This window comes from Alnus glutinosa, chromosome 5 (assembly GCF_958979055.1).
Source record: "Alnus glutinosa chromosome 5, dhAlnGlut1.1, whole genome shotgun sequence".
Lineage (NCBI taxonomy): Eukaryota > Viridiplantae > Streptophyta > Magnoliopsida > Fagales > Betulaceae > Alnus > Alnus glutinosa.
This window is the reverse complement of record NC_084890.1, coordinates 2,796,480-2,810,562: the sequence shown is the minus strand read 5'-3', so window position 1 is coordinate 2,810,562 and position 14,083 is coordinate 2,796,480. Positions and strand designations below refer to the sequence as shown.

Genomic DNA, 14,083 nt, shown 5'->3' with positions numbered 1-14,083 from the left:
TAATTTATTAAAAACACAAATTAATTATACAAATGAGACAAATAATTACTCTCACTATTCTCACATCTCATGGTTCACGAGTGAATAGAGAGTGGAGTGTACAAAATTTACAAATTGAAGATTTGAGTGTGTTTTTTTTTTTTTTTTTGTTCTTTCAATGAGTCAATAATCGGTCAGTCTAATTATTTATCCTATTTTTCTAATTTCTATTGTACTATCTGTCTCTTCCTTATTTCTCGAGACTCTTCTTTTTCTGACTCTAGCCAATCACTTCTCACTAGACTTTATTTATCCTTTTTTTTATTATTATTATTGTACTGTTTTCTCTGGACTCTTCTTCTCTAGTCATTCACTCAATAGTCGGTCAGTTCTTCTTCACTTCTTCTTAGGACTTCAGTTCATGTTCACGAATCATGTTCTCAATTTTCCCCCGTCGGCCATAACCCCGTTTACGTTTTCAATTTTTTTCTTCAGTTCTTCATCATATGATAAAAAAAAATAAGAAAATATTAGAGTTTTGAAAACTTTCAGATTGTCCAGGTCTCTGAGACGAGAAATCCGTCCAATAGGCCGCCGTCCCATCACCAATGGAGATAAAACGAAGCGGAAGCACTGAAGGCTGAAGCACTGGCCGACCGCCGATGGGATTAGATAGTGACAGACGATGAGGTTAGGTTAGACGGCAAGTTTTTCGAAATTTTGTTCTCTAATTTTGTTTGCTTGTGGTCTTGTGGATTGTAGATCGTAGATTGGCCAGAGGGTTTTTTTTAGGTTTAATTGGGTAAGGAAAAAAAAAATTGGGTAAGGCAAAAAAATAAATTAGTAAAAGGGCTAAAATGTTTATTGGGTAAGGCTAGAAGGGGCTAATGGGTTATATATATATATATTAAGAACTTTTTTTTTCAAGAAATTTGGCGGGGGCCATGGCCCCTACCAGCCCCCCCTTCCTCTGTCTCTTACCACATTTCTTCCCTCTTGACCTCTCTTCTTTCCTTTATGTCTTTTTTTCTTTATTTATTTTTTTGCTATTTGGCTAGAGGTTTCTCTAGTCTACCTCACCTTTGTTGAGGTTTTATCCATTGTCTTGTACGAATATTCTGCCCGGATTTGCAACTTCAGTGTTTTGGCTTCACTACCACGCCGTCCACCACGTCGTTCACGTTCGTCGCCATCCTCCCTCGCGTTGGTGTCCATTTTTGTCGTAGTTCTTATATTTAGTTTTTTAAAAGATAGATCTACGTTTCTACGGATGGTTTCTGCCTCATACACGCCCCTCCACCGCACTCACCGGCGTCCCCTCCTCCTGTTGCCACCAGCCGATCCGTCTTCTGGTGTCTACATGCCAGCGCAAGGTCCGTTGTCCTCTGCACTGCCAATCGCTGATTTTGCATTTTTTTTTCAAGCTTTTTTACTGTTTAATAGTTCCTGTATTTTTATGTTACTTAGGTTATTGTCTCCTTTTATGGGAGTCTCTTATATTTGAACTTGTATTGGTACTTTTATTTTCTGTCGTTTCAATTTCAGACTTTTCAATGCTTTTACCAAGTGTGGGGAAAGAGATATGCTTGTCTTATTCTTATTCCGTACATCTTTAATTTATGAAAGAACTTTGTGCAACCTTTGAAAGGACCAGGTCATTTATTTGTTCAATTTTCTACTTTTTGTAAATATTTAGCACTGTTTTAATTTGTTCTAAGTTTATTGTTAGGGAGCCTACCCTTTTTTATTTTATAGGATTAGATACTTCTTTTTCATTTTGAATCAGGAGTAGTAAGGATCCTCCATGAAACATTTTCCTTAAATCAATTAGAAAAAAAAAAAAAAAAAATTGTTCAAATAAACGAAAATTTGAACAGTTTAAAAGAGGAATGTTGTGAAATTTACGCTTAACATGCCCCAAACAAATGGATCTCAAATCCTAAATTGCTTGCCGCTCAGGACAAATGGTCCCCACAATTTCCAACCTAGAGAGACATGAGAAATGATTCTCTTACATCTTTCGTACACTTCTCTCACACCTCATCCAATGTGGGTATTGGGCATATCCAAGCTTGAGGCTATGTTTGCTTATGTTTTTATTTTTAGCCTTTTGTTTTAGTTATCAAGAAAAATAAGTAATGTTAAAAGTTATATTTTTATTTTATAATATTTATGTGGCAGTTTCAATTTTCATCAATCCTTATATTAGTTCTAATTTTATTTTATTTTATTTTTTTAAAAAATAAAAGACTAACAGTTAACTAGGACCATCATATCAATATTGTGAGATAATTATAAGATAAAAATATAATTTTTAAATTATTTAAAGATCAATATATTAACAAGCAATTAAAAATAAATTTTATATATATATATATATTTTGTAACCACCTATCTCTGCAGTAGTTCTGTAGAAACCTGCAAAAGCTGGTGGCCGGCCCATAATTAAGTTTTGCCAGCCTGAATGATCCCCTCATCAGTCGGTTCATGGATTTAATGTTAAAATTGAAAAAAAAAAATGCTAAAATTAAATGACAGAGATTCTAACTATTTTGTTCCTGAATTGCAAAAAATTGAAGTAAGAAATATGAAAGAATTTTTATAAAACGCATTTATCAGCAGATTTTGACAACTTGTTCACCTGTTTGAACGATAAGTCTTACAAGAATAAGGAGTAATTTCACAAAGAATAAGGAGTAATTTCACAAAAGAATATTGAATTATACGTCGTTTTGAGATAATGATATTTAATTGATAAATGTCTTAAAATGGGGTATTCATGTTTCTAAACATCTCACTTAAAGATATTTTGTTACAATTTGCTGTTAAATTATGTCAAAATTCTCAAAATATTCATATGTTATTTTCTTACAAAAACTTTGTTAAAATTTTCAAAGATTTAAGTATGAGTATTTTTACAAATTCTGTTAAATTCTACCAACACCTAAATTCTAGCAATTTTTTTTTCCGTTTTTTTTCTTAAAAAATAAAAAAAAAATATTTTGAGTACTCTAATAGGATTTAAAAGCAAATCTTAACGGAGTATTCTTAAGTGAGACATTTAAAAATGTAAATACCACAATTTGAGACGTTTGCTAATTCAATACATTTATCTCAAAATGGCATATAATTCAATATCATTTTGCAAAGTTATCCTTAAGAATAATATAGACAGAAAATTGCGAAAATCCGGATTTAAAAATAAAATAAAATAAAATAAAATAAAATAAAATAAAAAAAAAAAAAAACGTGTTTCAGGTATAGGCGCGACCCTCCCGGGACGAAGCCCGACAAGCACCATTGACCATACAATGTTACACTGTTTTTGTTTTTTTTGTAGTCTCTTGACGTCACTGTCAATGTCATAGCTAGAAAAAGTTAACTTGAATTCTAATTATACATGAAGAGTATCATTATTAAAAATATAAAATAAAAAAAAATAAAAAAAAAATAAAAAAAAAAAAGAAAGAAAGAAAGAAGAAATTTTAGTGGTTTTCGAGTATTTTATTCTCACCTAACAAAGAAGATTTTGTGATGCCCAAATATATAAGTTAGGTTATGCTGGCGAATTCTAATAATAGAAGATTTTGCTGGAGGGTGGAGGCCATGTGCATGGTTCTCGCCTAATACGTTGGCTACATGCTGCTTGTTAGTATGCAATTGAGCCATTGTAGCATTGTTTATCTTTTTTTTTTTTTTTTTTTTTTTTTTTTTTTTTTTTTTTTTTTAAGCCAAAAGCAAGCTAGGATATCAATTGTAGTTATTTTATTTGAGTGTGACCATAGTAGGCAGTACCATCTACTTGTTAGGAGCCGTACAAACCGCATGTGCTATCTGAAGTCTGATTGAGCTTAACCTAGTCTCATCAACGTATTAATGGGACCCAAGACCTAAGTCTAATATTAATAGAATTGAGGATTCCGATTTCGGGTGTCGAATTTTCCCCACTTTAGAGATTTTCTTAAGGCCACTGAACCACCATCACTTTGAATAAATTCATAAGGACAGAGAAAATATAAAAGCAATAGCAGAAATAAAAGAAATAGACACAAGGAATTATACGTGGTTTGGTTTATGATTTACGTCCACAAGATAGAGTTCAAAGAGTTACATTTACTTTTATTCCTTAATAATTTTACAATACAAAATGCTCTATTTATAGAGCTTATATATGATTCGAATTCTTAATCAAATCTCTTAATTTAGGATCATTCAATATCATCAAATTTCTAAATTCAATGTAATTTAATCTTTATTAAAGATAAATTCTCATCAAATCCCTAACTTCATGATAATGCAAAAATACTCTAACACACTTATGGTGCATTGTCTTTGAAATTGATCGATCAAAGAAGAAGTCTATGTCTCAAGAAAAAACTAGGATATACCAATTAATTAGATCAGATCTTAAGGCTACACATTAGAGCCACCCAAATGTGTAAAACACTATTTTTTTTGTTTTTGTTTTTTGTTTTCCCTTAAAAATATGTTTTCAAAAACAGTAAAATTGAAAATATATCAAAATTTTCTCTTTAGTACCCAACCTTACTTTTATTTGCAATGATCCTTGAAGATAAATTTTTCTATACTTTGATAGCAATCTTTTTAGACATTATGCTCTGGATACCAAATAACACGGAACAGTCAAAATAATTCAACATTTAATCAAATGAATTGAGCCGCACAATTTTCTTGCGATTATTTTTTTGAGGAATAAATTTTGTTGTGAAAAATATATTACACCTTTACAGCCCGAAATCACTTGTGGGTTGTTCGGCCATTACTCACCTGGGTGTGGTTTGAACCATTCCAAATTTATTTGAGGTCGATCGGCCAACTCTTTACTTGGGTGAGGTTCGAGATAGCCCAAATGTGGGGTTTGACTCACTCTAAATCTTTTGAGAGTTGATTGGTGCACAACAGTTGTGTACTTTTGTAAACACATGAAGTGAGACCCATGTGATGAAAACCTGCACAACAGTTATACAGAATCTTTTTTCAAATCTTTTAGGGTAAATCGAGAGATTGAAATCTTGTACAATCATCTCTCGGGGCCACGCCAAGGTTCAAAGTGGCCTGACCAAAACATTAAATCGTGTATGGCCGATCAAGTACAAGTAGCCCTACATTTTTTATCCCATACTACTCTCAAGCTAGCATCACCGGTGCGTATTCAATAATGCATGGTAATTTCAGTTTCATTTTCGGAATGGGATCCTTTCTTGTTAGATTGTTAAAATAATACATAAATTCAGGTAGCACAATAGAGAGGAGTTTTAGAGCCTACCGGTCCCAGACTCCCAAATGGCTCTTCCATCCTAGCTAGGTAGCCTAGGGCAAATGGGCCCGTAGGCCGTAGCATCCTCTCTTAAGCTGCCTAAATTTATGTGTTATTTAGAAATAGGGATCTCCAGCAATTTTGTTACCCATATAGGGATTGTTAGCAATTTGGACAACAAATGTGAGAGAGCTAATATGAGGCCTACGTGTCCAAGCAAGTTTTATTCTGTCTGCTACTTATTTGGACAGGTGAACCCTATATGAGCTCTATCACATTTACTGTCTAAATTGCCAACGATCCAAATAACAAATTGTTAAAAATCCATATATGTTATTGGGATAGCCTAATAACAAGAAATTCTCATCCTCATTTTCTGGTTGTGCCAAACAGTGTTTAACAGTCGGGATCCAGTTGCATTATTTGCATAAATAAATCTGCTGACAAAGTTTTGTCTCTTATGCAATAACATGTTTTCACACAATTATTGAGGAAAAAAGATTTTTTATTTTTTTATTTTTAATTTTATCTGTTGTATTCAATTTATTTTTCAAATTATTTATTAAATTTGTAGAACTTACACGTATCAGGTCTTATTATTAAGACGACGACAAAGATTTAAATGTAGTCATTTTTTTTTTTTTTACGAATAATGATACTCTTATACTTATATCGCATCGGCTGATGTGCCGTGTTTTAAGTGGCTAATACTTTTATTTTTTAAATGACTAATATAAAAAGTTACTTCAAATACGTCATATTTATCGGTGTGATAAATAGCATTACTCTTTTTTTAATTAATTTACTTCATCACAACATAATGACAGACAAAACACAAAAGAAAGCATAATTAATAAATTAAATAGTACTTAAAAAGCACATTTTTGTAATTAAGTGTTCACTTCATTGTTTGTTACATTAAATTGCACATTTTGATCACTTTTATATTTGCTTATTGGAAGTCCAAGTCCGAAAATCTGGTTGGCCCTTTGTTTTCTGTTCTTCGAGGGGTTGCAAAATGTTTAACGGGCCAATTATTGGCAGCTCTATGCCAACTTTGAGGTATGTGTGGAAGCCCAATCCCTCTCCCCGCACACATCGGACAATTATTAGACGACATTAAATCCTAAAATTTTAAAAAAGTACCATACTATTTGTGATTTAAAAACACAATTTTCTACGTTTTCAAATCACAATTTTTTAAAAATGAAATTCTCAAACGGTTCATTTTCTACAATTTGATTTACAATCGGACTTTTTCCCTACAAAATTGCAATCTCAATCGCACCCTAACTTCTTTGGGTTCAAATGTGAAGAACAAAATCATTTTGATCTTACTAAGGGTATCAAAGGAACAGCATTATTTAAAGTAAACATGAAGCTGTGGCGGATTGGGCCTTCAGTTGTCAAGCCCACGCCTAGTCCAAGAGTTGGTTCTGGCTAGAAAAGTGGGTCAATCGTTTTCATAAACAAACAAACGAGTTACAACAGAGCTTTTTCCTAGTACAACCTAAATTTACGTAGCAATCTCAATATTGGTAATTACAACATCAATTTCCTCATATTCCTAATTTCCTGTACAAAAATTTTATTACACCAGGCAGGCAAGAATCAAGAATCTATATAAGACTAGAAACACAGTTCTAAATTACCAAAAACCCAATACACAAATGCCTTTCTTCTGAGAGGGGGCACAGATTGGATGAAGATAGACTCTCTTCTTGGACATAGCATTCATCCAGTTACCTTTGCTCTTCAAGGACTGACAAGGTGCAATCTCCGTGGGAAAACTTCTTACAATTATAAGAGTATTATAAAGACCATTGAGGAAGCAAAGAGCAGAAAATGCATGACATCATCGCTACAAAATTCTGCAAAGCATGTGAGCATCAGGTCAACGAGGGTTTGGGACAAAAATTGGGACTAATTTTTAGATCCACAATGCAAAACAATAAGTGTAACACTCCTGTTCCATATTGAGAAGATCAACAGCCCACATAGAGTGAGTAGTTTATCAAAATAGTCAAGAGTGCTAAGTCCCACATTGCATAGTTATTAGGTGAAACTGAACTTTATAAGAGATTCTAGGAAAGCTCCATATTGATTAGTCATTTTGGAGTGTCAGCATAAATGTGGCTATCGCTTTTCCTTAAGTCGTTACAAATGATATCTGAGCCAAGTTGTAATGCCAAAACATGTGGTACAGGAGCGCTTCATGACATGGCCCTAACAAGGACGTTAGGAGTTTAAGAGAGGAAGTTTGTAATACCTCGGTCCCATATTAGAAAGATGAGTAGTCCACACAGAGTGGATGGTTTATAAAGATAGTCATGAGTGCTAAGTTCCACATTGTCTAGTTATTAGATAAAACTGGACTTTAAAAAAGATTCTAGAAAAGCTCCAAATTGACTAGTCATTTTAGAGTGATAGCGTAGATGTGGTTAACGCTTTTCTATGAGTCGTTACAATAGATTATAAAGAACTTTGGATGCTTCCTCTCAAGGCTTCCTCCAACCTCTTTGCCAACAAGTTCTTTGTGTTTATAAGGATAAAAGAGAGTTGGTGATTGAGGGATTCTGTTTATCAATCTTGGCTAAAGGTTCCTCTCAACGAAAACCGGTGCTGGTCAAACTTTGCAATAAACCCAACTCTGCCTATGTCAGTCTACTTCATGTTCTTTTCATGAAGACTGAAGTGGAAGGGCAAAGATACTTCATTACCAACTTTATGGAACAAAGACTTCAACAACTACCTCGATTAAAAGAACTACCATTCTTGGCAAGTAAACTATGGTACGAAGCATCTGCTCTCGTTATCCACAATTGAGGATTGCACAAATCTAATTCGCATTAGGTGAAGAAGAAAAATAAATAAAAGGCATACTTACCACTCTGAGCAGATGCTGCCGCTGGAAGTGCAGGTATTTTGACAGCTGAAACTCCAATACATCAGGTTGATAAACATATCAAAAAGAAAATAAGCCTTTGTTTCACCAAAACCAACTTAATTTTCAAAAGGAATAAGAAAGAAATTTGCAAGACCCAGTACTTCATATAAATGAACGAAATTCAATGCCTAGGACATACTTTTATTACATGATGAAGCTGGAACTTGCGATGTAGTGGGCCAGGGAGCCGGAATGTTGTCATTCAGATCACAAAGGAAGCCTACTCCTGAAGATGTGTCAAATGTTGCATCAGATGGCATGCTTGGCAAAAGACATCCAGCCTCTGCTCCATAAGGACGAAGAAAAGTGAGCTAATCACAAAAATTACAATGAAAAAATAATTAATTTTAATCCATTCACCAACACAGATCTAGGTTAGAAACTTAGGGTTCTATTACCAAAACTTGTGCAGGAAAGAAAGAACACTAGAAAGAAAGTAAGAACACTATTACCAGATCTAGGATAGAAACTTAGGGTTTTATTACCAAAACTTGTGCAGAAAAGAACACTAGAAAGAAAGTAAGAAAATAAGCGAGACAGAAGAATAATTTCAGCGTCATACTGGATGATTCATCGTCTATAGCTCATCAAATCACAATGTGTATGCATCATGCACATTACCTTGACTTCCAACTGAGACGTTCAAATCATAGTTCCACAGCATTTTGAAATTGCCAAAAAATGACAAAACAATCATGTATTAGAATCAGCTTAGAGTCGATGTGACAGAGAACAGATAAAGTTTGCTCATGAAAAGGGAATCAAGAAACAACACCAACCTTGGAGGGAGAAATCCTTGAGGCTTACATGACAGAGCCTATATACATTTTCAGTTATATTTGATTTTCTTAACTTTATTCCCAATGACGTAGCACAATCCAAGGATTGCAAATTGGTTATAAAACTCTGCTTTTGCAAGTGGGACACATAGCTTTCCATGGCGCTACAGCATGCTGTCTGGTTACTTATCCCATCCCCGCACCCCCTTGCAACATGCCTCATGTCAGGGAAAACCAGGGGGCAAACTGAAGCAGAAAATACAAGAGAAAAACTAAGAAAAGAAATACAAGATCAGTGAGGCCAGCTGATGGGATTGGCATCACTAATCGAAACTAAACAAGTATAAGAAAATATAGCAAACAAGACCACAAAGAAATATGGAATTAATTAATTTTCTAGATAAAGAACTGAGAAAGTTACAAAAAAGATCAAAGAGACCAGCTAGGAGGTATCAAAAAGTATCTCGTCTAGCACATGCATAAAAGTGAACCTCAAGTTGGATTTTGTACTAACAAAAAAATTTCCTTTATCGAAATGGGCACATTGAGGCATAAGACGCAATGTTTTCTATTAGAGTGAGCTACCAAAGGTATGCAATATTCACACATACTCCCATAGTCCCACATGTAATAATTTTCTTCTAATACATTCACTCCAATGGGTTTGTGGATGCTTTAGTGTCAGGAGGCCTCTCTAACAAAACCCTAGACCAATAATCTTGAGTGAGGTACTCTGTACATCCATGTACTACCCCAAACTCACCTTGATTTACTTTGCAATTTGATAGTCCTCTGAGAACTTTCTTCGACCGAGAAGGATCAAGTTTACTAGCCAGCCACCGAAGGACGATACTTTTACAATCATTTACCCTAGTTGAGTACTCAGGTAAGACATGGGACCCATCCATGCTCAAAATCTCAGAAGCTTTCAATGCAATCCTTGTTGCGGCTTCTAATATTGCACTCTGACAAATTTGGCTGCAGCATTCTTTTACAGGATTAATCTCTTCACAAGCTGCCAGAAGTTTAGAAGTATCTACCGTGCTCTCAAACTCATTAACATGTTTAACCGGGCAAGATGCTTCAGTGAGATTTGAAGCATGAACTGAGCATATCTGTGTTAGACTATCATTTGCACCCTGACCTATCAGAATCTGCTCAATATCTGAGAGACAAGGTTTGGCAAGGGTCCTATTTAAAGCAAGTACATTGGTATCTTTACTTGACTGACCAATGAGAATTGCAAGAGTGGCTTCCAACTGCGGACAACAAATTACATTAGCCAGAAATGGTGCAAAAGCGGACCAGCAATCTATTGCTGTTATACTCATCAAGCTTTCAGCAGCAGAGAAGTTTAACATACAGAGCCCTGTAATGGAAGAGAGAGAGAGAGAGAGAGAGAGAGAGAGAGAGAGAGAGAGATACCCAAGCAAAAAACGTAAGTGAACTTCTCAATCCAAATAGCTTTAAGAATGCAATGCAAATAAAGATTTTACTAAAATTAAAAACTACAAAAACTATAAATAAATAGACCTGATAATTTTGGGACAGTAGCATTTGTGAAGGGTACCAATGGTGAAGGTGCAAGAAGAGGAAGAAAAGGCTGAGGAGAACCACTAGGAGAGATCTCAGGAAGAATAGCATCCATTTTTCTTACCATAAAAACAGGACCTTTTAGATGATCTAACCGGCTGCAGCAAGATTCATGGAAACCTAAACCAAATGCATGGGAAAGTGAGGATATAAATCTTGTATATTGAAATATAGTAACAGAAAATCATACATGTAGAGTTTCCTCTTGTGTTTTACAAAATACAAGTTATAAAGATTTGAATTGTTAGAGGCAAGCATACAGAGAGATGCTACAAAATATTCTAGAGATGAAAAGGGAGTAAGTAGTTGCAAGTAAACTAACAAATCATGGTATACTCCAACCTTTCAAGAATGGATAACATCTTGTCAACTCAAAGGAAAGTAATATGTACCTTATAAAAACCTGAAGAGGCAATAAATATGACTCTTTACAAATTAAAACATGAAACTGACTAGAAAAGTAACCAAAAATAAAACAGTAAATCCAAGAAAAACAGCCTAGAAAAGAAAATAGTTATAGAATCAAAACTCTAAACTTTAACACAAAATTTGACAGGTAACTAAGGCTTTAAGTGGAAGCTCTACCCTCCATTAAACAGCACAAAAAAAGGTGTCTCATTGACCCATTAATTTAATTTGTTCTAGTATTGTATTAAAATAGGAATTTCCCACAGACGAGGATGAAGTATGACTTCTCCCTTATTGATAATGTATGTTGGAGACCAATTCTCCGGAAATTGGCACTAAGTACGAAGTCCTCAGCCAGTCAGCGGCACCCAAAAAGATCATGCTTGTCTTAGCACCATTTCCATGAAAAGCAACATTGCCAAAACTTAAGCCATGTAAAGTGATTTGAGACGCTAATTGTGTCCCATTTGTCACAACAACAGCGGCCACGACGCGAACACAGAGGCAAGTTATTAATACAACTCTGTACCTAAACTAATGAAACCAATCAATTCCAAAACCCTAACACTAGCCTCAATCTGGAACATTGCCACATCATTCAGAACCTTCAGAACAAGAAATTAATTCATAGCAAAAACAACATGGTGATCATACAAGTAAACTGATATTGTCAATAACACAAGAGATTGCCAGTGCAACATATTCTCAAAAGCTGAAAATGGCCTTCAAGAACCTCCACCAAAAATAAAAGGAACTTTGAACACCATGTTTACATACCACTTTCTAGAAAACTCATTAAAATTATCACTTATTCCAAAATCTTCAATTTAATCGTATAATTAATATTCTAACTCACTCCTTACGTGTGGGCTCAACTCCCCCTCCCCCTAACAAGCAAGATACAAGACTTGAAATATTTAATTAAAATAAAAAGTAAATTAATAAAGACAAGATTTTAACTCAAGACTTTGGCTTTGATAATTATAAAAAATAGTAAATTTAATTGTCTAATTAATGCTAACATTCTAAAACTTCTAAAAAATAAATAAACCAGTTATATCTCTTTCAAAATAGAGCAATTAAACAATGACCCAACTGAGAGAACTCGCAGATCATGTGAAATAACCAAAACCCATAAAAGGAATCACAAAGTAAAAGCAGCATAAATTCATCCAAAAAAGAAAGAAAGTAAAAGCTGCATACTCACAGAGGAGCAACAGAAACAGTTCCACAAGAACGATGTCGAGACTGAACTTGAGAGACACCCTCCCTTTCATGCCTTCACTTATATCACTCTCAAACAGAAAAACCATAAAAAAATAGTAACAGCCAAACGCTGCCAAACAAAGCTAAACAGGAAACAAAGGAGAAAGAGTGGCTAAGAAGTCTCAGCCTCTGGAATTAAGGGAGTGGTGGGTGTATGAACAAACAATGTAGAGAAAGAGACAGAGTATAGAGAAGCCATGAATGAGCTCCAAAGTGTGTGGGGTCGAAAGCAGTATCGGTAATAGGCTAATAGCTGTGAGAGAGTGAGGTAAGGGCCCACCATGACCAAAAAACTCAGGCACAACAGCACCGGTCGCATTAACGCCATCGATCGCCTTTTTCCACTCGCCACTTTCTACGCCAGTTGTCTCTCGCACGCGTGACACGTGTGTGGAGGTGCTTGCTTGCATGCTTGCCGTGTCTCTCACACGTGTGGATTTCTGATTCGTTCAAGGGTTTACAGCCCCACTTGCCAGCTGGTGGTTCAAGTAATTAATAGTTGTCAGTGCATGGGTTTGGGATTTAATTTTTCTGGTGCTACTGCTTCTTTCTTCTTTTTTTTTTTGTTGTTTTTAAAATTTGTTATGATATCACATGATATCATTATCACGTAAACGTAAAAAAAAAATTATTATATCTTTTATTTTACTAAATATTTTATATTTTTAATTATTTATTAATATTTTCACTTAGAAAAAAAAAAAAAAAAAAAAAAAAAAAGGACAGAAAGTTTAACAGGCATAGCTTAAAGGCTTTAGCTATCAAGAGGGTAGAGTCAATAAACATATAAACACATAACAAAGTCTGCACTTTAACTAATATGCAACTCTCTAACATTGGATAAGGATGACCTGCAATTTATTAAGGCAGCATATCTGAGACAATTTATATAGGACTTATCCGAGTAGATAATCGGACAATATAAAATTTATTTGAACATATAAGTTAAGTTTTATATAGATTATTTCGTCATAACTACATAAATTATTTTACTCTTATGGCAAAAAGTAGTTGAAGTGGCCGAACCACTTTAATGGTTAAAGAGAAAGATTCGGCCACGTAATAGACATTCTTGTAGTCTGTACAGGGTGTAAATAAATCTTTGTTTATTTTTCTTTATTCGATGCCGTGATTTGAATTGATTATTTAAAATGAACTACTCATATTAAAAAGTATTGCACCATTGGATCTCAATCCATATTTTCATTCCCTTATTGTGGGTGTTTATCTATGTGCTGTTTAGGTATTACGTACCACCTATTGTGCTTATTATTTTCTAATTGCTTTTGAATGTGATTGTGTAGTAAAGTAGGGCTACCCGAAATTGACAATTCAGTGGGCTGGGCTCACTCAGGGCCGACTATTAAAACCGTAATTTATGTTGGACTAGGTTGATCATTTATTTCCCATGGTTTCAACTTTCGACCTCTTTCTCTAGGAAAATGCTTGTTGGGGGACAGTAAACCATCCTCCAACCGGCTGTTTTAATTAAAAAAATATATTTTTTTTTATCAAAAAGAGGCGTTCAGGGGACGGTAAAACGTCCCCTGCCAATCAGGCCTCCTTTCTCTATATACCTCCACACCATTTGGATGTCACATGATTTAGACAAAATGCTCTGTGGGGAACTCCGGAACTCGTTCCATGACGGCATATTCGTGCCGGTTAGACGCCGGCCATGAAATCCATCACTAAACTGAGTAGATCATGGGCATTCACATCTTTGTCAAATGAAATTGTGTGTGATTCTCTCACCTTTAGCAAGGTATGGTATTCAGGGTCTGAACCCAAGAAACAATAATGTTTCTTCATGGACACAAGACATTCGTTGCT

General features: G+C 34.7%; 1 protein-coding gene across 4 annotated transcripts; it reads right to left on the bottom strand.

The window, feature by feature from the left end:
• Nucleotides 1-6,660: 6,660 nt before the first annotated feature.
• LOC133868732 (uncharacterized GPI-anchored protein At1g61900) lies at nt 6,661-12,518 on the bottom strand. Of its 4 annotated transcripts, none has more exons than XM_062305716.1 (8): nt 12,188-12,518; nt 10,517-10,696; nt 9,747-10,352; nt 8,984-9,229; nt 8,826-8,837; nt 8,344-8,487; nt 8,145-8,189; nt 6,661-7,128 (listed from the first exon to the last, which is right to left on the bottom strand). In XM_062305716.1, exons 2-8 carry the CDS (start codon nt 10,641-10,643, stop codon nt 7,058-7,060), a joined length of 1,251 nt encoding a protein of 416 aa, XP_062161700.1. In that variant the 5' UTR covers nt 10,644-10,696; nt 12,188-12,518; the 3' UTR covers nt 6,661-7,057. The 4 variants fall into 4 exon arrangements, with proteins under 4 accessions (XP_062161700.1, XP_062161698.1, XP_062161699.1 ...); XM_062305714.1 differs by having other exon boundaries at nt 12,192-12,517; XM_062305715.1 differs by lacking the exon at nt 8,826-8,837 and having other exon boundaries at nt 12,192-12,517.
• Nucleotides 12,519-14,083: the final 1,565 nt, after the last annotated feature.